The sequence below is a fragment of the Phascolarctos cinereus genome, unplaced genomic scaffold, assembly GCF_003287225.1.
Source record: "Phascolarctos cinereus isolate Bilbo 61053 unplaced genomic scaffold, phaCin_HiC Scaffold_8;HRSCAF=390, whole genome shotgun sequence".
Classification (NCBI taxonomy): Eukaryota; Metazoa; Chordata; class Mammalia; order Diprotodontia; family Phascolarctidae; genus Phascolarctos; species Phascolarctos cinereus.
The window spans coordinates 75,852,827-75,880,687 of NW_027556291.1; the positions used below are offsets into that span (position 1 = coordinate 75,852,827).

General features: G+C 49.0%; 1 protein-coding gene across 1 annotated transcript; it reads right to left on the reverse strand.

The window, feature by feature from the left end:
- AMER1 (APC membrane recruitment protein 1) lies at positions 1–27,277 on the reverse strand. Its single transcript, XM_020979671.2, is given in 5 exon segments — positions 1–5,615; positions 5,617–6,009; positions 6,011–8,083; positions 22,310–22,401; positions 27,201–27,277. Coding segments are annotated over 3 exon segments (3,102 nt in total). The 5' UTR covers positions 7,994–8,083; positions 22,310–22,401; positions 27,201–27,277; the 3' UTR covers positions 1–4,889.
- Positions 27,278–27,861: the final 584 nt, after the last annotated feature.

A 27,861-nucleotide genomic window follows, 5' to 3' on the forward strand; every position in this document is an offset into this window, starting at 1 on the left:
TCTCTCTAAAACCCAGAACTTTATTAGAATCTGCAAAATGAACATTCATTATGAAAAGTCAGGGGGTTTAAAAGATGGAAGGAGGAATCAAAGAAGCCAAGCTGGGCAAAGTTCCCAGGGAAGGGGAGGCCTCTGAGCAGAGCACCCAGGACCAAGGAATTTCTTTCAGAGGCCGTGGTTAAAGATGGAGCACTTTAAGTGAGGACTGGTTTGGGAGTGGGCTGAAGGTTAAGATGTTAGAATCTCAGCATTGCAGAGTTCAACCCGACCAACCTGAAAGCCTCGGATGGAGCAGCAGGTTCACTGTTACCACACAGAACCAAACTGGCGCGGGGGTGGTGGGGTCACGGCAGCAGACCCTAGCTAAGTTTCCTTTCTCTTTCCCCAAGTAGCTGACATGACACAGGACATAGGCTTCAATTCTCCCTCAGCCCTTCCCAATCAGCTTCCCTCCCACCCCCTGGGCGAAGCAGGGAAAATTTGAGCACCGAAAATAACAAGAACACTCATTTAAGAACGCTCCCTCTCTCCACCCCATAATCAATCCAGGGCAGGGAGGGAGGGGGAAGGGGCCAAGGGAAATAGGGAAATGCAGGCAGGTGGCGACTGGTCCCCAAACCTTGTTCCCACGTGGGATGTGGGGTAAGAAGTTCAACCAAAAACCAAGATGGATCTCAAGGAGGTCCTTCACAGCCAACTCCCAGAACTAGAGGGGGAGGGGCCATGGGAGGAAGCACCTCCCTTATCCCTGTCCCTTGAATGGAGAGAGCAGGTATCTGATCCAGAGTGGTCAGCTCAGGGCCCAAAGCCCATGCCCTCTGCGAATGGCCAAAAAAACAAAAACAAAAACAAACTCCAAACATGTGTTTTAGGAATTCACCAAGTAAGTGTACAAGGGTGGGAGGGGGACAGAGGCATGGAAGCCAGAAAATTTCCTGTACTATACACATGTACAGAGCACTTAAAAAGCCAGAAATGGGAGGCGGGGGGAAGCACCTACACCAAGTTAGAAACCCCAGGTACCACATAGTTCTTGTGCCTGGGCATCTCCTGCTGGGATCACAAGGGGAACAGCATGCTATATTAGGGGTGGGGGCTGGAGGGATGCAATACTAGTCACAGAAGCATGAGCCAGGTAAGACCGAAAGGTCAATTCTAGTCTATCTGGCTTATTTCACAGACTGGGAAAAAGACACCCCGGGAGAACAATGTGACCTGCCCAATGTCACACATGGGGTTCAAGGCAGCTGAGACACCTTCTTTGTACAAGCAGAAATAATATCTGTTGACTTTCTCTTAAAACTGTAAACAGCAATGCTTAAAAATAAAATATATAAGAAAAGAACTGTTGATAAACATTTTCCATGAATATAAAATGCAAACAATACAAAAATAGATAAAATTGGCCTTTTATATATATTAAAAACAACTTGGATGCAACATATCCCTGGATAAGCTGAAGTGGGCACCCTCCAAACCCTTCCTTACCACCCCCTATTCAGGTACTGGGGAGAGCCCTGTTCATAGGAAGCTCTTGGCTTTCTGCTTGACTTGGGGCATACATGAGGGAAGCCAGGCTGCTTCTCACCATTCTTTGAGCAGAGCTCCAAGGCCCTCATTTCCCAGGGGGCAAAAGCTGGAGCCTGGCTGGCTAGGATGTCCTCCAGGGATGGGGGGCTAGGGATGGGGGAACTCCAACTAGGTGCTAAGACAGGATGCCCTACCTAGACTGCAAAGGGGAGCAAAGCCACAATGTGGATCATCCCATTTAGAGCTGAAAGGGCGCTTAGAGATCATCTAGCCTAACTTGCTCTATTTTACAGAAAAGGAAAACTGAGGCCCAGAGAAAGGAAAGGACTTGCCCAACTATTAAGTATTTTCTATGCCAGTGCCTCCCTCCTTCCCCCAGTCAAAGACTGAGGCAGTGGAAAAAGAACTGGATTTGGAACTCTGCAACTTGGGAAAGCCACTGCCATCTCTTGGGTCTCAGTTTCCTCATCTAGAAAATGAGGGGGTTGGACTAGATTACCATGAAGGCCCTTTCCAACCTAAATTCTAAGGTCTCAAGTCTCAGGATCAATGGCTGTCCACAACAGCAGCAGCAGCAGCAGCAGCAGCAGCAGCTTGGAATTAAACTCTCCAATTGACCTGTGCCCCCTACCTCACCACTTGTGATCTACTTGAACAGGGCTCTTAGGGGGTTCATTTCTCAGACCTGAGCTGGTCCAAAGTGCCATCTCTAAGTCTAGCTTAACTAATCCCCTCTTCTCCCCCTAGGCCTCTTAGCACAAACCCTAATGGCCCTGCTGTTACTGTCAAGGATAATGACCAGTCACAGATTCTAAAATGGGATCAGCCTGTGCTGAGCATGCACGTCTTAACCCAACTGGTTGCTTTGGTTTTCATTTAATCTTGCAGCCCAAAGGTGGGCTCCCTGCCCTTTTTTGCATATGATTCTTCCTGTTCCCAGTCTCCTCTCAGGCCCAAACAGAGAGAAGAGGTCTCAGCTGGAGCCCTAACTGTCTCTGCACAGTGATTGCCCCAGGTCAGCCCAAGTGGCTGGTGCTGTATGTCAGGTTCCCGACTCTTGCTCTGCTGGCAATTCTCCAAGGGCTTGCCACCCAGTTCCTCTCTTCTTTTCCCATGTTGGCTGCTTGCCCTTCATTGGCATGGGCTGAGGAGCCTGAGGTGACTCAGTTCACATGAGAAGACAGAAACTTCGGCTGCCCTGGAGGAAAACTCAGGGCCAGGGTGGGCTGAGACTGGTGACTTCCTGCCAGACCAGCCAGACATATTTCGGCTCCCACCTCCCTGGACAGCCTTGGCTGGAGGCCAGGAAGGAGGAATGTGGGCACATTTTTCTGGAATGCAGGGCCTCATAACAGGGGTGGGGCCTTCACTAAGAGGAAGGAAAGGCCCTGCCAGCATAAAACATCAGCTAGCACCGGCTCCAGTCAGGGGACAGCTTAGTGTCATCTTGTCATTCAAAGGCATGACCCTTCAACTGGCCAAATCCATCCAAGGACACCCAAATTACAAAAGGGAGGTGACCCAGATCCTTGATCAATGGCTACTTCCGAGCCACTGTGATCCTGGCTATAGCAGTCCCAGCCCCTTTGGAATCCTGCAGCAACTGGTAACCTTATCCTTCCAGATCCAAGTAGGGGGAGGGGGAAATAAGTCAAAATTTGGGTCATTACACACCCAGACGACTAACATCTTGCATGGAATTCAAAAGAAAGAAATTCAAGCAGAATTACTCAGAGCCTATCTCTTCCCACGAATAATGAGAGGCTTGGCATGGGATTTCAGCAGCCCTTATTCAAGGAATCATAAACAGAGCAGGAAAGGACCTTAGAAGCCACCGATCTAACCCCCTCATTTTGCAGATGAGGAAACTGAGGCCAAGAGAGGGGAAGTGATTTGCCCAGGGTCACACAGCTAAGTTAAGTGGCAGAGCCAGGCTTCAAAACCAGGTCCTCTAACTTCAAATCCTGCTTTTTTTCCACCGCACCAAGAAGCCTCCCTCATGGGCATGTGCCAGGGAGCTCTTCCATACCATCACTTATAACCTAGCTAAACATTAAACAATGATAAAAAGCAGGAGAGGGGAAATGGATTGATCTGCAAAGCGGAACTATCATGCAATTCTAGGTGCAGCAGCTTGGCAGAAACTGGGGGGGGCGGGGCACGTGGTCTTTGGTGATGCTAAGGGCCAAACAAATTGGCGGATAAAAGCTCTTCTGGCACTCAGAAGAAGCCAGAGGTGCCTTTGGTAGCCAGTCCAAGGGCAGAGCTTGGTGCTAGCTAGCTACATAGCAACAGGTCCTTACAGGGCACAATTTTTGCTTCCGACCAAAGAGTGAGGTTTGCAAGACATCGTGCCAGGATGCTAGTCAAGGAGCTGCATCCCCCCATCCCCCACCACCACACGGGGCCTTTTTTATTGAGGACTCGGACAAATCTTCAGGCCTCCTCCTCACCCCACTCTCCTGCTTATCTTAAAAAACCAAACCAAACCACCGACAACAATAACACACCAAACCCCAGCAGAGCCTAATTTAGGCTGTCTCACAATCCCATACTCTAATGGAAAGAATACATTCCTGGTGATGAGATTATAAAGACTTTCTTCTGAGGAAAAAAAGGGGAAAAAATGGAAAGCGACTTAGCTAGACACCAACATTTTAGCTTATTGAGCGGAAAAGATGACACAGAACCAGGTTCTGTGGGCACTGCTGGCAACAGACCCGTTTCCTGTTTCTACCTCAAAAAGTCCAATCCCTCCACTGGGGAATGGGGATCTTGTCCACTACAAGTCACTCCAAAGCCCAGGTTACAAGGTCCCTTTGTGGTTACGGAACAATAACCATAGACTTGGAAGCCAGCCTCATGCCACTCTAAGGACATCAGGTACAGATGCCAGCAGGGATAGTCTCACCCCCAAGCCAAAGGTGGCAAATACGCTGAAGTGGGGGGAGGGTTGCACCATATTTTCCTGTCTATAATAATAAACTACATCTACTAGATAGATGGGGGTTAAGGGGAGGGGGTGGGACTGGTCCCTGGCTGGTAATTGGTGCTGTGGTATGTTCAAAGAAAGCAGCATCACTGACTTGGTAGGCATTGTGGGTATGAAGTCATGGCAGCCAAAACCCTGAATGGATCTTAAGAAACTAAAGAAAAATGACCAAAAAAAAAGATAGGTGTGCATCTGTTTTCTCATGGTGATGTATATTCCACATAATACAGCCAATGATGGAGAGAAAGAACCTTTACAACTCGGAATAGCTTTCATTGGCCAAAATACTTTTCGAGTTCAGCAGCAAGCACCTCTCATATTCTGGGCCTAGCACTAGAGGCTCAGGCCCCAGCAGCGGCATCAGGTGCTATTTGGCTGTGGTTACATTCATGACACTGGACGGGTTACTGGGAGGAAAAGAAATTCCATGGCTGCCCCTCCCCTTGAGCTGGTTGGTGTTGGTGCCCCTAGATTGTGGGGGCTGCCATTTGGGGTGTTCTTCCCAGCCCTGAGGGGAGTGGGGTGCCTCTTGGATGATACCCACCGATTTGCACTTGGCAGGAAGACCAGAGAAGCCTCTGGTAGGCTCTTTGGGTTCCAGGGGCACCATGAATGCCTGCTTTTTGGCCTCAGCCTGGGCATAATGTGCGTGAGGATTCCAACATGGGCCCCCCTGCAAGTCCAGTTGAGAAGGGCGGACTGCCTGCTGTTGAACTTGGGGCTCTCGATCCCAGAAGTCCCTTGGTGTTAGCCCCTGTAGGGAGCCATAGCAGGCTGGGGACCCAAATGGGGTTCTAGCCACATCTGGCTGCTGCCAGCCATGGCCAGGCCCTGTTGGTAGGGAGCAGTGGGCCCAGGCTGGCCAGTCATATGCTTCTGGGGGCTCTAGGTAGGAGCCCAAGGGGCTCTCCCAACCCCACCTTCCCTCCACAGGCTCTGTCAGCTTCCCAGACTCCATGTAAGTCTGGGCTAGCTGAGAGCCAGCCAATTCCAGTTCCAGGGTCTCTGTATCTAGGGAGCGGCTCCTCCTGTTGAGTGTCACAGGAGGTGGCAGGGGGGGAGGGCTCAAGCCAGGCAGACCCAGGTGCCGGGGGGAGGCTGCCCACCCCCCAGGGAAAGTCTCGGAAGGAGCCAGGGAAGAGGCGGCCATCTAAGTCATCCAAGGCCTCCTTGGGAATGTAGCCTACATCAAAGTCCTCGTCATCAGTGTGGAACTCTGGAGGGCCCTCACACTCCCCTTCTCCTTCCCGTTCCACATCAGCAATGTCAAAGGTCACCATGGGTGGCAGCGCTGGGAGGTTCTGGGCGAAAGAAGAGTCCGAATCAGAGCTGCCTGAAAGGCTAGAGAAGAGGGTCCCATTACTTGTGAACTCCACCAAGGCCTGGGAGAAACTCACAGCAGGATCTTCCTCCCGAGACACTGGATCTGCTTCTGGGCTCTCTATTGGCGAGTAGGCACCATAGGTCCTACTTGGGGGACCCCCCTCCAAAGCCAGTCTCCTCTGGGCCTGACTCAAATACTCTGTCACCTGGGCAGGGCTGAAGCAAGCAGCTGTTTTGGCCTTTCCACTCATAACATTTTTCTGGAGGTGAGAAATCCCTCCAAACTGGGGCAACGGGGAATACCAAGTTGAGGTTCCGGCTGGCTGGGACTCCCCCTGGATCCCCTTCTGTATTCTTCCTGAAGGGGTCTACAAGCCTCTTGTGATGCTCTTCATTGGGCTTTTCCTGTTGGGGATAGGGCCCTTGGGGCTCTTGTCTCTTCCTCCGGAGCTCCCAGTAGATCAACTGTCTCTGAATGGTCACCAGCCTTTCCTCCTCCGTCTCCATGGTGCCCAGATTGGGGTCCAGCCCTTTGCTGGACGGAAAGAGTTCAAAAGACAAGAAATTGTCAAAGAGTTCAGGGCCAGGGCCTGGAGGGTCAAACAGGCTTTCATCTCCTGGTGGGGAGCCTGTGAGGCTATCACAGGGCTCAAAGAACTCATACAGGGCATCCCCACTGTAACTGTCCCGTGGCAATCGGTCTTTCTTCCCAGGGCCCAGGCCATCACCAGAATCATCATCTGGTCCTGGTGTGTTTGAGTCATAGTAACCTTCATCGCTATTTGGGGCAGACTCTTGCTGATCACTTTGGGGAGTCAGGAGCTCCCCAGGCTCAGGATCAGAGTATGGCCGGGCCCCCTCAAATAGGAAGCAGCCATGAGGGCCCAATTCCCTGGTGAGGTGATAGATGGTGGCCCCTTCCTGTGCTGAGTCGGCCCTCTCAGACAAATGCCCCATGGTTTCTTCTTCCTCCTCTTCCTCTTCTTCCTCCTCTTCCTCTTCTTCCTCCTCCTCTTCCTCCTCTTCCTCCTCCATTTCCTCAGGCATGGCCATCTCCTCACCGCCCCCTTGGTAGGTGACTAGGCAGGAGCTCCGCTTGGCTGACTCTCGCCCAGGTCCCCTCTCTGCAGAGACAATGCTCTCACTGATACTGTCCACGTCCTGCTCTGCAATGATGTCCCCACAGCCTGTCAGGGAATCAAAACTCTTTAGGGATGTAACATCCCCAAATAGGAGGTTCAGCTGGTCCCCAGAAAGGCCCAAGGGGGGCTCTCCCTCCTCTTCATCTCCCCTCACCTCCAGGCCAGATGAGTCCCCTGGGCCACCGGGTTCAGGATTAGTGTCAAGTGGTACTGAGACAGAGGCATCCAAGAGTTGCTCTGGGTTCTCCTGGGACATCTCCCCGGCAACTGATGGAGGTGGGTCTGGTTCTGGGCCTTGGACTTTGATGGCCTTTGCATTTGTTGGCAGAAGGGGCAAGCACTCGTCCCTGGTGCTAAGCTCAGGAGCTGAGCTTGAAGGCTCCTCAGGCCCTTCTCTGGGTTTTCCCAGACCCTCTTTGTCTGGGAAACTTTGCTCGGGCTCGGGGGCCTTGGGCTTACGGTGGCGGCGAATACTACTGAACAACCCTTTCAATCCTTTCTTTGGCCGGGGTGCAGCTGATGCCCTTTCTGGCCTGGGCTTCTCAGGACCTCTGGGTGGAGATTTCCTGAGGCAGGTTCCTGTCTCCAGGGCCCCATGGGAGCTCAGGGAGCTAGGGAGCAGGTGGAGTGATCTAGCTAGGGGTGAACTGTGGTTGGCCCCTTTGACAGATGGTGGGTCTGACTCCTGGGAGGCCTCCTGCAGACCGTCATGGGTCTTACTCTTGCTCAGACCTCTTTTTGCAGCTCCTTTCCCGGGCCCTTTGCTTCGGCCTCCCCCCAAAAAGCTGGGCAGAGTACAAATGCTCCTTTTCCCACCAAAAAGCTTCAGTGCTGTCTTCTTGAATTTGCCGGGCCCTGCTGGGGGCAGCTCAGAACCAGGGCCTTCAAGCTCAGGTGCCTGCCCAAGAGCTCTCCTCTCTGCTCCTTTGCCCTGGTGCTCCCCACTAGCTGTTCTTCCCTTAGTCTTTGTGTGCTCCTCAGGGTGGGCATCCCTGTGTGTCTCCATGGTGACAGGGGACAACAAGGTACATTCAATATGAAGTAGGGATCTTGGAGTATGGCCTGGGGCACTGTTTAGGGCATCTCATGGATGGCTCTGGAAGAGACAAGAGATACAATGACAGAGAGATAGCTGTGAGGAAATGTCAAGCCTGGCTCTGTGGTCTCTGGCTTGAGCAGAGCTAATTGCAATGTAAGGCAAAACCTTAATCTACTCCACACTTTCTTCCTCCTTGCCTTTCCCCTTCCAGGCCCCAAAGCAGTGAAATTCTATACTGAGCCACAGGCAGCTGTGCCTCCTACACTCCCACCACAGTCTCCCTCCCCTCCCTTCCAGCAAGCCCGTCCCTGTGGCCTGGCTGGCTGGCGGAGTGATTACTGAAGGACACAGCATCTGGAAAAACCCAGTCATGTCTTTAGTGGGCTCAAACGGGGCAACTGTTCTCCAAGTCCCTGTCAATTCGACCTCCATAATGTATCTTCCATCGACATGTCTCCTTCTTTCCATTCTCAAGGCCAACACCCTAGCTCAGGCCCCCATTCCCTTTCACCTGGACTATTATGACAGCTTCCTCATCGGGCTTCCTGGCTAAAATCTCCTCTCCAATCCACCTTTCACACAGCTGCCAAAGGAATTTTCCTAAACTGCAGGCCTGACCTCATCACCCTCCCCTCAAGCACCGCCTCTTACACAAGGCCTTTTTGGGATCCTCCCAGCTGCTAGCACCTCCCTAGTCCACCCAATTACCTTGTATTTACTTAAATGTGTGTGCATGTCTACTTATCCACATACAATATTTTTTCCCCTCACAGAATGTAAGCTCCAAGGACAGAGTCTTTTTCACTTTTGTATTTGTACCTCCAGCACTCAGCATGGCATCTGGCACATGGTAAGTGCTTAATGAATGCTAGTTTATTGATTGACCGTAGGTTAGCCTATGTGCCTGCTTTTTTAGCTGGGAGGGAGAGAATTAGAGAGGTGTCTCAGTGGATAAAGCACTGGGCCTGCAATCAGAAAGACCAGGGTTCAGATCTGGCCTCTGACACTTACTGGCCATGTGACCCTGCGCAAGTCACTTAAGCCCTGCCTGCATAAAAATGGAGAAGGAAATGGCAAACCTCTCCAGTGTCTTTGCCAAGAAAACCCCATGGGGTCATGAAGGGTCAGACATGACTGAACAATAACAAAAGCCAGAAAGCATTTGCTTCCTTTGTGAAACCTTCCCAGATTTTTGAACTGATTGCTTCAATCAGGTTTTGGCTGGGTTTAGCAATCTGAAGGCCCTTGCTGTTTGACCCCTGTCTAATTCTGCACCTGCTTTCACCTCATGCCCAAATGGAGTCATCTTCACCCTGTATTTCCTGAGCTATGATGACCACAGACTGTCAACTGACAGACGTTTGACTTTGTGACCTGGGGAGGGAAGACCATTCCTATCTAGCAGAAGGTGCCTGAGCCTTGGCTGTGGTGGATAATGAGCTGCTAGTGGAGATTCTTAAGTTCATAAGGTTTAGAACTGGAAAAGATCTTAATGATTATCTCAACCCAACACTCCCTCATTTTCCACAGGACGAAACTGAAATCCAGCAATATTGTTACTTGTTTAGGCTCACACAGCATGGAGCTGGATTTGAACCCAGGTCTTTTAACTCTAGAGCCAAGTTCTTTCCATTATACCATACCTGCTACCAGTCAGATTATTAAGAGCTTTGGTGTAGCACATGGACAGACCTCTTACGGGGGCATCTCTACTCACGTGCTTGCATGTGGAAGCTGGCTGCCTGAACAAGAGGTAGGCCACCCAGCTTCCACACACCTAATACAACACAACCCTGAAGTTTGCATCAGAACAAATAGTGATCAAGAAATCCAATAAGAAACTACAGGAAGTGGTTTCTTCCACCCCAGAATTTCACAAGACTTCAGCTAGAGGCCCAGAGGCAATAGGAAAAGGAACTACCAGCAAAGCCAGAACCAACAGCCCAGTGTAATCTCCTAGGGATATGGCCAAGGATATGTATAACCAGCAAGGATCTATATGCAGAAGAGATGGGAACAAAAAGTTCCCCCCAAAACACCAAAATTCATAGTAGGGACCCTGGAAGCAACTGGGAATGGGAGCAACCAGTTCACTTTGGGTACTGTTTATAAGTCCAAGGACACCACAGAGGTCTCTGAAGATCCAGCACTCTGAGCCTCAAATATTAAGAGTGGGGGTGGGGATAGCCTTGGGAGTTAGAGATGAGTGCAAGAACACAAGGGACCCAAGACAAGATCAAGCTGGCCTGATCACTTCACTAAAAAACGCGCCAAGTGTTAGAACTTTGCGTGCTGGCTAGCACCAGATCTCAGGTCAAGAACTAAGGCTGGACAGATAAGTTAACACAAGATGTAGACCACTATAGAGAATTCTAACACATCAAGAGATGCCCAGAAATCCAACCGAGAAAAGAATTTGTCTACAACAATTTCAAGCAAAGACTTAAAGGAAAAAACAGATTTTCTACAAAGACTACAGAAATCTATAGAAGAAATGAGATTAAAAAATGAAATATGAGTTTTGGAACAAAGAATTGGAAAGAAAATAAACATCTTGGAACATAAAGTGGTAAACTTCAAACAAGTAATGGACTTTCTGAAAATTAGACTAGACCAAACAGAAATCAGTGATTCCATGAGACAGTAAGAAATATTAAGGTGGGGGCAGCTAGGTGGTGGAGTGCATAGAGCACCAGCCCTGAATTCAGGAGGACCTGAGTTCAAATCCGGCCTCATTCACATAACACTTAACTAGCTGTGTGACCCTGGGCAAGTCCCTTAACCCCACTGCCTAGCCAAAAAAAAAAATTAAGGTAAAAAATTAAAATATTGAAAAAATGTAAGATATTTATTATTATAAATTACTAACCTAGAAAACAGGTCAAGGTGAGATATCTAAAAATCATTGGATTTCCTGGAAAACATGATTAAAAAAAAAAACACCCCTGGACAGTCTATTTCAAGAAATCATAAATGAAAACCATCCAGATCTATTTGAACTAGAGGGCAAAGTAAAGAAAGAATGAATTCACCCATTACCTCCCGAAAAAAATCTCAAAAGGAAAAATACTAGGCATGTTAAAGCCAAAATTCAGAGCTTCCATGGCAAATAAAGAAATACTTTAAATAGCTAGAAAGAAAGAGTTCAAGTACCCAGTAACTACTGTAATGATCACACAAGACTTGAAAGCTTTTACTATAAATGAGAGGAGATCTTGATGTACAATAGCCAAGAATAACTTACTTGCAAAGTGAGTATAATCCTATAGGTGAAAAAGTAAACTTTTATTGGAATTGTGGACTTTCAAGCATCTCTGGTGAAAAGACCAGAGCTGAATAAGAACTTTGAAATGCAAACATAAAGGTCAAGAGAGGGCTAGAAAGGAAAATTATTTGAGCAACTGGAATATGGTCTATGATGGTGCAGTGCTAATATTCTAATAGAGGGAGTAGAAATAGATATCTCTCCATAACTTCTTCAAAGGATACTAAGGGGACCAAATAAGAAAAGCAGAGAACTGTGGAATATATTGGTTCTGTCCTGAGGGGTTTAAGGAGACAAAGTATAGGGAAGAAGACAAAGTATAGAACTTACTATTTCTCATAATTAGAGTATGTAACAATTATACAAATATAGAAGAAGGGGTGAGGGGAGCATGCATCAAATGAACCTCACCATTATTTGAAACTGATATAGAAGAGTTGAGCAAACATGCACAGACATCACTTACAAGTTCGGTGAGAAATAAATGAAACTCAATATGGAGCAAGACAGAGATTGGGGGTGGGGCAGCTAATACCAAAGCAGAGAATAATGGGAAGCAAAGCAAATTTGTTGATACCAAATGGAAGGAAAATTAAAAGGAAGAAAAAAAAGAACTAGAAACTAAATGGATATCCATCAATTGAGGAATTATGAACATAATACAATTACACCATAAGAAATGATGAAAGATTATTTCAGGGAGTCCTGGGGGAGTACAAAGTGAAATGGGAGAACCAAGAGAATATCTTTACAATGACAACATGAAAAGATAGACAACTTTGAAAGAGTCAAGATCTCTGATGAATGCAGCGATCAACCATGTTTCTAGAGGATTTATGATGAAGCATGCTATTCGCCTCCTGACACAGAGGTGATAGATTCAAGGTGTAGAAGGAGGCAAACATGTTTGGACATGGCCACTGTAACTTTGCTTATTGGTTACAAGGGTGGGTTTTTTTCTCTTTTATTAAATTGTAGGGTGGGGGATAGAGCTTAGTAATAGTTATGCCAAAGGAAAAAAAAAAAGGGGGCTGTAACATTTTTCAAAGTGCAGAAATGAAAAATGAAGCACAGATAGGCAAGACAGCTATGAAAGGAACAGGTTTAATTTTTTAATATATATTTTTAAAAGCAAGAGCTTTTATAGTTTTATATATTTTTATATATTTACAGATTTTATATTTAAATATATTTTATAGATTTACAGTTTCATATACAATCCTTTTTTTGTTGTTTTCCTTAGTATGTGGAAATGCTCCTTTGGGAACTGTTTATTAAGGTCACAGTTTTTAAAATGATAAAACAGACAGTTTTGATTATATAAAATGAAAGCGTTTTTGTACAAACAAATGTAATGCAGCTAAAATTAGAAGGGAAACTGGTAAATGGGGAGGATCTTTGCAAAAAGTTTATCTAATAAAAGTCTCATAGCTAAGATATATATGGAACTGATTTAAATTTATAAGCCTAAGCTATTCCCCAAGAGATACGTGATCAAAGGATATGAACCAGCAATTTTTAAAGGAAATAACCCAAACCATCAACAAATGAAAAAATGCTCCAAATCACTACTAATTAGAGAAGTGCAAATGAAAGCAACTTTGAGGTTCTACCTCATACCCATCAGACTGGCAAAGATGACAAAAAAGGTAAATGACAAATGCTGGAGGGGCTATGGGAAAATGGGTCCATTTAGTGCACTGTTGGTGGAGATGTGAATTGAATGGCTGGGCCATTCTGGAAAGCAATTTGGAACTATGCCCAAAAAGTTACTGAACTGTGCCTGCCCTTTGACCCAGAAATACTACTACCAGGCATAATCTTCAAAGAGATCAAAGAGGAAAAGAACCCATATATGCAAAAATGTTATAGTAGCTCTTCTCATGGTAGCCAAAAATTGGAAACTAAGGGACTGTCCTATTGGGCAATGGCCAAATGATGTTACATGAATGTAATATTAATGACAAAATGGACAGCTTCAGGGGAAGACCTCTATGAACTGATGCAGGGTGACAGGAGGAGAACAATGTAAATACTATGACAATATTATAGAGAAAAACAACTTTAAAGGACATTAGAACTTTGAGAGATGCCATGAGAAAACACAAGTCCAAAGGACTGAAGATGAAACATATTTACCTCCTGACAAACAATGAATCTGAAATGCAGAGAGACATACATTTTCTGGAATGGCCAAGGTGGGGATTTGTTTTGGTGAACTATGAATATTTATGATGTGGGTATCATTTTTTGGTTGTTGTTATTCAATGAAGGAGGGGAGGGAGTAAAGTAGGAGGGATGAATTATAAATTTAAATGTTTTTATAATTTAAATGTTTTATTGAAATTTATTTAAGTGGATTTACTAATAAATTGATTTAAATGTTTTTAGTTTTAAATTTATCTAAATGAACTATTTATTTAAAATTTTTTTAAAGGTGCCTATCTTCCATCTACGCTCTGAGGAAAGGGTGGCATGGTTCTTCACATACGTAGATGCTGGCTACTAGTTTTCCCATCTGGAATCTTTGGAATGGTATCCTGAGGCTGTATTGTCCAAGTGGTAATTTATCTTCCCCCAACCTGCAGATTAACCGACACTATTCTGAGACCCTTAACTATTAGAAAATTACCTTACTACTTCCCTCTGCCCATTCCACCCCAAACAATCTGGAGCCATCCAAGCACACCAGGGAAGTAGGGGATGGGGGACTGGTCACTTCCTTCATCTTTGGGGCTGCATTCTGTCACTGGGCCCTGACGGTGTCTTTATAGCGTGCTCAACAAGCCACAGGTTACAGCCAAGCAACCCCTTTTCCCTTGGTGACCCTTTTGTTGTCCTGGATCTCTGGGGTGAATGGCTTACAGGAGGGAGACAAAATAGCCCATTTAGACCTGCCAGCTGTAGGCCTCTGGCTGGTTGCCACGGTGATAAGATTTCTACATTTAACTACAACCAGAATTCTCAGGGGGAGGGGGGAATTAGATCTGTGTCTCTTAGAGCAACCCTTTCAGAAGAGGTGGGGAACCTGTGGCCTCGAGGCCATATGTGGTCTTCTAGGTCCTCAAGTGCAGCCCTTTGATGGAATTGAAACAGAACCATACTTGAGTACCTAGAGGGCCACACGTGGCCTTGAGGCCACAGGTTCCACCCCCATCCCCTTTTAGAATTCCTGAACTTTTGTTTCAGAAACACTGGGTTTGAGTTAAGTACCATAAAGCATTAGGCCTGGGGTCAAGACCCAGTTTTGAATCCTGGCTTCAAATTACTTCTCCTCTCTGGGATCTCAGTTTCCTAACCTGTAAAATGAGGGAGGTAGACTAAGTAGTTTGTACCACCTTACCACCTCTAACAGTCTAGAAGTCTGTTAACCCTCAGAATCTTTTTTTTTTTGTCTAGGCAATGGGGTTAAGTGACTTGCCCAGAGTCACACAGCTAGTAAGTGTTATATGTCTGAGGATGGATTTGAACTCAGGTCCTCCTGAATCCAGAGCCAATGCTCTATCCACTGTGCCACCTAGCTGCCCCTAACCCTCAGAATCTTAAAATGCTAGAGCTGGAAGTGACCCTTGAAGATTATTTTCAAGAAAAGGCAGACACTCCCTGTGTGACCCTGGGCAAGATCACTTCCCCCACTGGGCCTCAGTTTCCTTCTTTGTAAAATGAAGGAGTTGGACTCTATGGTCTCTGAGGACCCTTCCCACACTAGCTCTAGGTAGGATCCTATGAACTCTGAAGCTGAGGCCCAAGTTAGGGAAAGGACTTACTCAAGGTCACACAGCAAGTTAATAGAAGAGTTAGGATTCATACCTACTTCTGACTCCAAGGCTGCTACTTATACAGAAGGCCTGGGTGGCCGCAACCACATTCATCAACATAATCAAAGCTTCCATCAAGAGCATATTGTAAGTCAAGCAAGATTAGAGCTTGTTGTCTGTGGAAAAGTCTGGCCAGACAGCTCCCCCCCCCCCCCCCTTCAAAGCAGGGCTCTGCTTGGTCACTTGCTGGGAGGAGGGATTTGGCTGTATGGGCTGTACTTGCAAGAGAATCAGGCAGACCAAACTAGCTTTGCCTCTCCCAAATGGAAGACAGGCACATGCATGCTGACTCTGGCATTTCGGTTCAAACAAAAGCCACTCAAACCATTTTTTGGGAGCAAGGAAGAGGAACACCGTCATCTTTGTCCCTGAAGAAAACTGCTGAGGCAGAAGCAAGCCCAACTACTATTATGGGGCTAGCACAAGGAGGGGAGAATTAGAGTTATTTGTGAGGCATGTCTTCATTCATTTCTCCACTAAAGTCTCCATCTGAGGTCTCACCATGCCATACAAGTGACCTGGGCTTCTCTAAGGGGAAGAGGTGGGAAGGCATGGAGTGAGTTCAAGGAACAAGAAATCTGGTTTGGTGACAACAGAAGGGTTCGAGCAAGGGTGGGGAACCCATAGGTTCTCCACCCCTGGTTCGAGGAAGGAGGTAGTAGGAGAAAAGGAAAGGAAATGACTGGACCACAGGTTTTAGACTTAGAAGAGACCTCAGAGGTCATCTGGACCATCCATGAAGTCCCAAAAGTCCAGAATCTGGCCAGCCAGCTCCTATGCTGCCCCTCCTCCCCCAAAAGCAGGGCTCTGCTCTGTCACTTGCGGGGATGAAGGATTTGGCTGAGTGCACCATACTTTCAAGAGAATCAGGCAGACCAGGCCAGACAATCATGCTTGACTTGCTATAACCTTTTGCAGGTTATAGTTGTCAAAATTTAGACTCTGGGCTGCATAAGTACATGAGAGAACACATGAACAGCCCTGGTATTTCATAGGTCACCCCAGGAGCAAGCCATTGCCCTGCTGGGCAGCGTATACAGAGAGACAAGGATTGCACAGAATCAGTTGGGGTGGGGTAGGGGTTGCAATCTGCACCAGTGGTTAGAGTGCCCACCCTGAGGAGCTCCCAGATCTACCAAAGCAAGTCTACTTCACACGAGTCTCTGCATACAATGGGCCCATGCACTTGGAGACAGCATGGACTGGGCCCTTCTCAGGCCTAAAGTCATCCATGACCTCCTTCACTCCAGGGGCTCTGGAAATGCAGAGGCCATATTGATGAATTCTCCATCTGTGCCCTCAGGAGGGACCAAAGACCAAGTTTCTTATGCTAGAAGAGACCACTCTAGTTACTGTGGCTGATTAATCAAAGCTTTGGAGAGGCCCAGATGGCAAATCCAGAAGCAGCTTTTTTATGGTAGTAGCAGGCAGCTAAATGTCACAGTGGACACAGTGCCTCAGTTTCCTCATCTGTAAAATGGGGATAATAACAGCACCTACCTCCTGAGAGTCTTGGATAAGATGAGACAACACATGTAAAGCGCTTTGCAAAATTTAAAGTGCCCTGTAAACCCTAGAGAATATTAATACTAAACCAGTCGGTCTCTGAGCCTGAGGGGGAGATGAGGGAAACTGTGGTTTATAGAAAAAGGGTATTGGAGTTTGAGTCAGATGACCTGGATTCAAACTCTACTCTCAGACTGGATAACCTTGAGCAAGGTATTTAACTTCTCTGTGCCTCAGTTTCCTCATCGGTAAAACCAGGGGATTAGAGCAGACAGCCTCTAGTTCAGTAATAACGTCAGCTAATGTTTACATAGCGCTATCATGTTTGCCACGCACTTTACATGTTACCTCATTTGATCCTCACAACAACCCTGAGAAGTAGGCCCTATTTACAGGTGTGCAGAAGTGACTTGCCTAGGGTCACACAGCTAGCAGGTGTCGGAGGCCAGATTTGAACTGGAGTCTTGCAGACACTGTGCTAAGCACTGAGGATTCCAGGATAAAATACTGAAAGCTCTGAGGAAATGAGACGCCATTGTTGTTGGGGCTGACGGCGGTGGCGGATGACGGAAAAAGTCATGTTTCCCAGTGGCCAGCTGGAGGGGAGGGGGAATGGGTGCCATGCTCCACAACTCAAAAGCAATTCAACAAGCACTGGTAAAGCACGTGCTGGGTACAGAATGTGCTAAGCTGAGACGGGAGGGAAGACATCATTCGTGCCTTCAGAGAAGAACTTCAAGAGAGTCTTGCAGGTGGAGAAGATACCAACAATGCATCATGTTGTTACCACTTGAGATCCTGGGAAGAGAGGGAGCACTTGGGTTGGGTTTTAAAAGGGAGGGGGAGGGGAGAAGGTGGACATTTCAGGCCTGGGGGGATGAAAGTTTGGCTGGAGCTTAATGTACATGATGGGAAGTCCTATTGGGATCAGAGATCTCCGGCTGGAAGGGACCTCAGAGGTCAGCTAGTTCAACCCTATCATTTCACAGAGTAGGAACCTTGATACCCCAGGGAGCTGACGTGACTTGTCTAGGGTCACACAGTTAATAAGTGTCTGAGGCAGGATTCAAACTTAAGGTTTCCGGCCTCCAAGCCCAGTGCTTTATTCATTACATCATATTAGCTAAGGCTGGAAAAAGCAGGATAGCAGCAGATCATGGAGGACCTTGAATACCACGCAGAAGGAGTCACCTAAGACTCTGGAACAAAAGAAGGCCCGACTAGAAGAGGCAGAGAATTCCAACTCTTCTACCTTCAGTCTCCTTACCTGTAAAATGGGAATAATAAAAGCACCTGTCTCCCAGGGTTAGGGCAGCTAGGTGGCACTACAGTAGAGCTCCAGGGGAGAGAGCTGGAGGAGATGCTTCCTGGCTAGGGCTGCTTTCTCTGTCTCCCACACCTCCGCACCTCCCCACCTCCCCACACCAGACCAGCCCCCGCTCAGCTGTCAAAGTCATCCTCCTAAAGGGAAAGTCTGGACATGTCACTCCCCTAACTTTATCAATTACAGTGGCTCCCTATTGCCTCCAGGACCAAATATAAAACCCTCTGTTTGGCTCGTAGAGCCCTTCACAGGCTGGCCCCTTCCGACTTATATCTTCATACACTGTCATTCTCCTCCTTAAACTCGATGCTCCAGTTTTGTTGTTATTCAGTTGCATCTGATTTTTCATGACCCTGTGGACCCTACTGTTCATGGGGTTTTCTTGGCAAAGACAACTGGAGCAGTTTGGCCCCTTCCCTTCCAGCTCCATTGGCCTATAGGTAAACATCATGCATAATGCTACATCTTCCAACCCTGTGTCTTTGAAATGGCATCTTCTCTCTGTGTCCTCCATGCCTTTTCACCTCTATCCTGGCTTCCTTTGAGACTCAGTTCAAAGCCCATCCCCTTCTGGAGGCCCATCCTGGTTTCCCTTTTCAGATCACTTTGTATATACCAGAGGTAGGGAACCTGCAGTCTCAAGGCCACATGTGGACCTCCAGTTCCTCAGGTGCGGCCCTTTCACTGAATCCAAACTTCACAGAACAAATCCTTGCCCTCTAAGTCCTCAAGTGCAGAATCCCTTGGATTCTGTCAAAGGGCAGCACTTGAGGACCTAGAGGGCCACATGTGGCCTCGAGGCCACAGGTTCCCATCTCTGATATAGAGCTTGCATGTATCTAATTTTTTACCTTTTGTCTCCCTCATTAGACCACAAGCTCCAGAAGAGCAGGGCCTATTTTTGCCTGACTTTGTCTCTCCAGCAACACAGTGCCTGACACAGTAGGCACTCAGGAAGCTTGACCCAGTGGACAGAATTCGGCTACTGGAGTCAAGAAGAACTAAGTTCGAATCCCACACCTAACATTTACTAGCTATCACCCTGGGCAAGTCAATGTCTCTCAGCATGAGCATAATAATAGCCCCTACCTCAGAGGGTGCTTGTTAATTGATTAATTGAACTAGACAGGATCGGTAAGTAGATTGTACAGGAAAGGTGAATGAGAAGGAAGAGGCAAAGATGCTGTCACAAATGGCTCCCAAATGTTCTCGGGCAGCAGAGAAGGGGACAAAACAGCAGACTCTGGGGACCACCTGCCACCAGAGGAAAACCAACTCCTGGTGGGGGTGGGGGGAAAACTCATATTTTGGCCCTGGCCTGGTCTGGCAGTGCTACTGAGGGGCAGGGGGAAGTGTGTGTGTGTGGGGGAGGGGTGCAGGTGAGATGGGGAGGGGAAAGGAGCAGAGTGTGGTCCAGATAGGGAGAGATTTGGTTCAGTGTATTCTAGCTATAGTTGGTGAGTTTATAGGAAGGAAGAAAGGGAGGGAGGGAAGGAGGAAGGGAGGGAAGAAGGGAGGGAGAAAGGGGGGAAGGGAGGGAGGGAGGGAGGAAGGAAGGGAGGGAGAAAAGGAGGGAAGTAGGGAAGAAGAAAGGGAAGGAGGAAGGCCAAACCCTCTCCTCTGCCCATCCTGACCCAGCTCTGTGCTGGCTGGGCACAGCCTCCAGTGTACCAGCTCATCCTACCTTGGCAGTGGGCCCAGCTGTGGATTCCCTGCACATCACAGAATTCTATATTTTCAAGCTGAAAGGGCCCTTAGAGGTCATGTAGCCCAACCCTTTCATTTTACAGAGGAGGAAAATGAAGCCCAGAGAGGGAGGTGTCCTGCCCACGATCACAGAGGTACAGTGTAGGCAGCAGCACGTTGGACTCCTTTCTCTCCCATGGCCCTTGGCCTTTCTTGGAGCCTGCACTAAGAGCCCCCCTGGCTTATCTCAGAGGGGCTTTGGGCAGGAGTGGGAGTGTCTATAATACCACAGGACCAGAATCATCAAATCTGGACACTTGCCTCACTGGTCATCTAGTCCATCCCTCTGCCTTCAGGCAAGCTTGGTCTCCAACCAGAGACTTCTCAGTACCCTGATTTCAAAATCATCTCCGTGGAAGGAGCTCGTACCAGCGTTTCTCGGTCACTCACCCCAGTGCTGAATGGCACGTCAGTCAGTTCTTTCTCCAATCTTCCCTAAATCCAGCTTGCTCCAGTTTCAGCTGGTACTCAGAGGAGATGGAGGATGGCCTACTGGTCACCAGCATTCTTTTACCAACTCTACAGAGGCCTGACAAGCTCTGCTAAGTCTGGCCTCGGCCTCATTCCCAAAGAAGTCACAAAACAGCTAACCCAGTTTGCAACCTCAGCTTACCATAGAACCAAAAGCCAACCTTGGGCCAGAAAGGCAGGCTGGGCTGACCGTGGCCCTGTCCTGACTTGCTGTTTGGGCCTGGGCAAGTCACCAAACATCTTTGGGCTTCAGTTTTTCTTGGTGTCAAAATGAGTTATTGAACTGACCTCATCTCACTAGGAGCTTTACTGCAGTATTTCTGTGCCCCTAGGGAGTGTAGGCCCTCTGAGGTGAGCTAGTCCAAGCCCTTCATTCTAAAGATGCAGAATCTTGAGGGCCACATTCAGGAAGGGACTAGATCAGGGCCATACAGCTAGTGATTGGCAGAGGCAGGATGGGTCCACGCATGAATGGCTTAACTTCTCTGGTAATGCCAAAGGTAGATGGCCCCATTCTATTAGGTACTGCCACACTCCTGGCTCTGAAGGGTCCTCTGGCCAGGTGACCCCCACCTAAATGGGCTTTGGGGCAGTGCTCATACCTGAAATCTAAAGCCAAGAGGCACCTGAGCAGCTAGACGGAGCCGTGTACATGAGGCTTTTAACTGTCAAAAATGCTTTCCACCACAGTGTCATCTGCAGGTAGGTGAGACTAGGGTCATTACCTCCATTTGAAAGATGGGATAACCAAGGCTGGGGAGTAAAAGGGATTTGCCTCAGGTCACTTGGAGAACCAGGAGCTTGGCTGAGAAGGTCAAGAATTAGCCTAATGACAGCCTCCATCACCAAGTACTTAGTGGGCATTTCCAAGTGCCTTCCTATGGTCATCTCAATTCTCCCTGCCCCCCAGCCCTTTCCCTCACTCTCCTCTTTTTATGAGGGCACCACCATCTCTCAGTCTCCCAGTTCAAGTCTACCTCCTTCACTAGGCCTCTCATCATCTTCTGAGTTGTTAATGCCGCCTCCCCCTAACCCTTCTGTATTTATTTATCCCATCTGAACTTCTCTGTCTGTGTGCATGTCATGGCAGCTCCCAGTGAGGACAACGATTATCTCACTTTTGCCTTTGCATCCCTCTGGTCTAGCATGGTGCCTGGCACACAGTAGGCACTTCATAAGTGCTTACTGAACAAACAAGTGGATACAGGAAGCCTAGGGTGATGGCTCTGCTTTCCATTCCATTTGAAATGACTTTGTGCATACTTGGCATTTCAGTCTCTGCCCACGTGTTGGTGCTTTAAGGATGGCCTTGACTTTGGGAGTCTGCCGTGGGACTTTCCTCCCAGGGCAGAATCCACCAGGCCAGCATTTCAGAGCTATCCCGCACTCCTGAGCTGGGCTGAGCTAGCCTGGGCCTCAGGTCAGTTTGCCCCCCAATCTCCTTTCACTTTACTGGGCCAGAGGGGCCACCCATGAACCAAGGGTCTACAGTGAGAAGAGGCTATACACCTAAAGCTTCATTTTACATAAGAGGAAACTGAGGGCCAGAATCAGTCACAGAGCTAGTAAGCAACAGTATCACATTTGAACCCCAATCCTCTGATGCCCAATCTTGTGTCCCTGTGCTTATACCAACTGCTTTTTTCTCAAAATGAACGGGTTTCCTAGGCTGTAAAGAGAACCTGCAAGTGGCCCATAGGAGGGGTCCCCAGGCAGAACAGCCCTCTCCTGCCCACCCCCACCACCCAGCTGGCTGTCAGATGGGTTCTAAAGATGGATTCTAAAGAGAATAACTGCCTCAGGAGAATTGGGAGGGGCTGGGCAGGGTGGGACAGCCTTCCACCCCCACCCACATACATACACATACCTTCATATACACACCCACACATTTACACATATACACACTCACATACATACACACCCTCCCATATACTCCTAACCACACACCCACACTCCCAACAAAGTATATTCCCCACACACACATGCATATACTCCCCCCACCCACATTTAACCCCGCCCCACACACATACATACACTCCCCCACACCCATACCCATACTCTCACCCATATATACATATACACACACACACACACACACACACACACACACACACACACACACATATATGTATGTATGTATGTATACCACTTACCTCTCCCTAGGGACAGCTAGGTGGCACTGCAGTAGATAGATTGTGTGACCTTGGGTGGGTCCCTTCCCTTTCTGGATTTCGGAATTCTTCCTCTATAAAAATAAAGAAGTTGGACCAGATGACCTTTGAGATTCCTGCCTGCTCTGAAGCTTATGCCCCTCCAATGAGGAAACCCTTCTCCCTCAAGGGCATTTTCTGGACTCTGGGCTAGAAACAGAAGATGGTCAGTTGAGAAGCTTTCCCCCTTCATGGAATAGAACCCCAGGGGCAGCCAGGTGATGCAGTGGATAGAGCGCTGGCCCTGAAGTCAGGAGGACCTGAGCTCAAATCTGACCTCAGACCAAACACTTGACACTTACTAGCTGTGTGACCCTGGGCAAGTCACTTAACCCCAATTGCCTTTAAAAAAAAAAAAGGAATAGAACCCCAAACATTCTGAATCTCACTTGGCTAGCATTCTGCTTCTTTTCTCCCTCTACCCTAAAGGCCTTATTTCCTCTCTACTTGAAATTAACTCACTAGTCAGAAAAATAAGACGTTTGAAGAACGACAAAAGGATTCAAGATTATTCGACTGGGAGAACAGAAATCTAGAAGAGAAAAAGATGGTGATTCTAGTTGTGCCATTTGGTAGCTGTGTGACCTGGAGCAGATCGCTTGGCTCCTCTAGGCCTGTGGCAGGCTCTGTAAAAGGAGAGGCTGAGACTAAATGATCTGTGGAGCTAGAAGGGACCCTTAGAGTTCCAGGGGTCTGATCTAAGCCCTTCATTTTATAGGTGAGGAAATGAAGAACAGGCAGGTGAACACATGAGTTGCCCAAAGTCAGATGGCAGAAGCCAGGCCCTGACCTCAAACCCAAGGTTCCGCCCACTCTTTTTCATTGCCAAGGTCTTTTCCAGCCCTGAGCTTGGGTCTCCTACAGTTCTCTTCCCCAGCTCTAAAAACATCCATTTCCATGAGTGTCACTACTCTGGAGAATTGCTAGATAGAACATGGTGACCAGCTGCCCTAAAGACCAAATGCATTTTTAAACCAGGGGACAAGGGACTGACTCTAAAGGAGCCACCTGACCAGAGAGGTGGGTAACAGAAGGAAACCGTGAACCAAAGAGATTGTCACCATTAGCTCACACATACCCTCACCTGATTGCCCTGGTTTTTAGGGCTTGACACACGGGAATGAATGAAATGACCTCTCGGCTTCCCTGACTCCCTCCCATTCTGTTCTAGTACCAAAGAGCTTCTCCCTGCTTACTTTCAGAGTGTCACGCTAACAGTTGGAGGCATTTTTAACACTATGAATAGGCTGCTAGGTAATCTGTGGCACTTCCCTGCCTTCTCAAGGTCATGGTAATGCTGGAAGGGCCCTTGCTGAGATCGCCTATGGTCCAGGGGTGGGGAACCTGCGGCCTTGAGGCCACCTGTGGCCCTCTAGGTCCTCAAATGTGGCCTCAGGGCCTAGGCCAACCCCCTCATTTGAGGAAACTGAGGCTCAGAGAGAACCCCGATTCAACACCACAAGTGAAATAGCTTGAATCTGGGTTATCTCAGCCCAGGGTTCTTTCTCATAGTTGCCACACCATTCTAGGGATAGAGGTGTGGCAACTATATGCTTTCTCCTCCTCCCCCCTTATCAAATGAGGATGCTTGGGGCTAACTGGCATGCAATGAGGGGCCAAGTTCAAGGACTGGAGGGGGAAGCAGGTCACTCAATGGTGACTTAGGATAGTTGAGTTTCCCCAAGAAGTCCAAGGAGATGTAATTTGGCTCCCCTTCCCATCCCCCTTTGGTTTCCAGGTCTAAAGTTCCCCGATGTCAATGATAAAAGATAGCCCTCAAATGGGATAAGTTTAGGGTCCCACTAGGGGGGAGAAGCTCTCAGGTACAAACTAGCAATGATTTGAAGGAGCCGAATTTTCCTGAGGGCCCAAATTTTGTCTGCCATGATAGACTTGTGAGAAAACATCCATCCAACTTGGCATAGCTGTACCGCTCTCAGCATTTTATTGACCTTCTAAGAGCGACAGGGCAACTTACTAAAAAGGGCACTGGGTCTGAAATCAGAAGGCTTGGGCTCAAGATCAGGACATGCCAGTAGTGTGATGGGGGCCAGGGGGCCCTGCCTGAGCCTCAGGACACTCACTTGTTAAGCAGCACAGGAATACTCAAGCTACCTGTCTCAGGGAGCCCTTGGGAGATTCTCTCCTGCCCAGCTGGTCCTTTTCATCTTGAAAGCCCCAAGGTGATATTCTATTCAATTTCTGATTAAGTACCCACCATGAGCAGCATGGTGCCAAGGCCTGTTGAGTGCTGGCCCTAACGTACCAGCAAATGTTTTATCCTTACACTGTAACCCAAACGCTACGTGGGACACAGGTCAGTGCTATCAGGATTTAGGAGAGAGAGAATTATAGGCTCCTAGATCTAAAGCCAGAAACATCTAGTCCAATCCCCTCATTTTACGGGGGGGGGAAACTGAGGCCCAGGGAAGGGAAGAGACTTGCCCAAGGTCACACAGGCAGTAAACCGTCCGAGGTGGGATTTGACTCCAGGTTCTCTGCCTCTTTCCACTGGACCATGCTGTCTCTAGAAATCCCTTTAAGCTAGAGCACTCACAGAAAGCAGACAGCCAATCAGGGTTCAGTACAGCTCACACACCTGAATGACTGCCATAGCCAACCAGGTCTTTCCATCCTTTGTAAGGCTGCCTGAAGCATCGTCCTCATGGATCTGGTCACATCTCTCTGCTCAGAAATTTGCAGGGGTTCCCTGATGTCCCCTGTCTGTCATTACCAGCCGCCACCATCTGCAGTCAGTCACTCCATTGGCCTTAAGGTGTTTTGAAATACCTGTACAACCTGGTCACTCCCTTCCCTTGAGTCAAGAGGGTATCTGTTAACCCCTCTCACAGGAGAAGAGAGTTTCACCCTTTATATTTCACCCTCCTCCACCTGGGAAAGGAAGGAGAGAGGAGGGGCAGCAGCTACAGCCTGCCCTCCCCCCCCCCCCCCCCCCCCCCCCCCCCCCCCCCCCCCCCCCCCCGGGCAATGGGCTTGGGCCCTAGGGCAACCTTTGCCTGGAAGCATCACCCAGGTTCAGCACATCCTGCTCAAAGTAAAGAAGCTAGACTCCAAACTTGGGTAAGCCTGCTCTTTTAAATGTGGAGTTTTAACTGTTAAAAGAGGGTGGGGCTAGTAGTGTCTGAGGCCATAGGTTCGTATCCCAGCTTCGAAATTTACTACCCTAGTGACCTTGCATGAGTCCTTTCCAAGTCCCTTCCAAGTCCAATTCACAGTTTTCCCATCTTCAAAATGAAAGGATCAGACTAGATGATTTATTTGTTTATTTTTTTTAGGCAGTTGGGGTTCAGTGACTTGCCCAGGATCACACAGCTAGTAAGCGTCAAGTGTTTGGTCTGAGGCCAGATTTGAACTCAGGTCCTCCTGACTCCAGGGTCAGTGCTCTATCCACTGTACCACCTAGCTGCCCCCAGACTAGATGATTTCTAAGGAACCCTCTGGCTCTAACATTCTGTGCTTCCACAAAAAGTAGATTTTTCCAACAGATGTGCCTCACGCCAAGCCAAGGCAAATCTTTCCAGAAGGGAGAACCTCAATTAATTGAAGACTCCAGTTAGAATCGAAGTGAGAAAGAGGCCTAGGCAGATAACCCAGAAGAAGGAGGGTGAAAGTAAGACCAGAGGGGTCAGGGGGGAATCAATGGGCATGTGTGCTGGGGGAGTATCTTCAGAATTAAAATTAGAGGGTTTTTCTGTTTTCCTTTCTCATGGAGAGGGACTCCTTTTCTCTCTACCTCTCACACAGATCCCATTGATTTGTACCTGAGGGACACACAGCAATTTAGGGAACATCCTACCTTGAGAAGAGATCATTTGGAAACACTCCTCAAATTTGGAGAGTGCCTCCCCAAATTATTTGGAAGCACTTCCCTTCCCATCCCTGCCCCCCACCATGGTTGTGGGGAGGGGGCAGGCAGTTGCTTAGTCAGCCATAGAGAAGGACAGGGAGATGTGCTAGGTAGGGAATAAGGAAGGGAAAGAGGTCAAAGAAAAGAAGGGTGTCGTGGAGGCCAGAGAGGCCTGACCAGCTTCCCTAACAAGTCACCTAGGACAAAGCTGCAGTCTCGGCTTTTTTCTCAGGTGCCCCTGCTCTGCTCCCCAGGCCCTCAGTTTTGGTGTGTGTCCATCTGTGCTAACCGGGCTATCACCATCCCTCTCAGCATCAGCCCATCTCTGTGCCCTTTTCCCGGTGTGCACCTCCTCAGCCTCAATACATCTGTCCATGGAATTGCATCTCTCTCAATGCCAGTGTGTGCGAGCTGGCATCTCAGGGTCTGTGCCTGCCGTCTGTCTGTCCTTCCAGCTGTATGGGGGAAGGGGGGGCATCTTTTCGACCAAATGAGTGCCCCTACAGCCGTCGGGGGGGGAGCAAGCGAGTGTGCGTGTGCGTGCGTGTGTGTGTGTGTGTGTGTGTGTGTGTGTGTGTGTGTGTGTGCGCGTGCACGCGGGTGCGCCTCCATCTGTGTCGGGGAGTGCATGTGTCCCTTGGTCCCTTCATGTCAGCATGTGTGCCCTCTGCCCCAGGTCACAGTGGGTGTGTCCCTGAGTGTGTGTGCTCCTATGAGTGGGTGTACATGCACGTATGTGGGTGTGCATGCGTGTGCATGCATGTATGTGTGGCATGCTTGTGTGTGCGCGCGTGTCCCGGGCCTCCGGGGCCAGGCAAAGGAGGGAGGGGTGGGTGTGCCCCCCTTCCTGGAGCGCCACCCCCCCCTTCCGCGGCAGCCGCGTGTGGTCCAGATCTTCCCCCAACCCCACCCCCTTCCCTAGCTGCGGCCAAGCCTCCCCACTGCCCGCCCGAGACGCCGACTTACCGGGCCGCAGACGCCGCCTCCCCGCCCGGGCATTGTCTCCCGCGCCGCCGCCGCGGCTCCCGTCACCTCCGGCCCTGGCCCCCGCCCCGCCCCGCCCCTCCTCTCCCCTCCCCTCCCCTCCCCTTCCCCCGCGGCTCGAGCCAGCTTCCCCGCCCCCCGCTCCCAGAGCTCTTCGCTCCCCTTGGCGGCCCGCGCCACAATCGCTGGGTAGGACCCCTCCCCTCCTCTCCTCTCCCCTCCTCTCCCTTCCTCTCCCCTTCCCTCGCCTCTCCTCCCTTCCCCTCCTCTCCCCTCCTCCTCTCCTCTCCCCTCCTCTCCCTTCCTCTCCCCTTCCCTCGCCTCTCCTCCCTTCCCCTCCTCTCCCCTCCCCTCCTTCCGACCGGCAGGCGCCGGGACCAATCGGCTCAGCCGGGAGGCGAACCCCGCCCGTCCTCGGTCAGCCTCTGTGTGTGTCTCTTTAAATGCAAATCAGCCTGGGGGGGGGAGACCAAAGCTGGCTAGCCACCCTCACCTCGACCCCGCCGCCTTCCAGGCCCCGATACCCCTATCCTGACTGGCCCAGCAAACTGCTGGACATGCGCGCCCCTCGGTCTTTCGTTTTGCCCCAGCTCATTTCCCGGTCCCCGGCCGGCATTTGGGCCCGGGTTACCCCCGCGCCTCC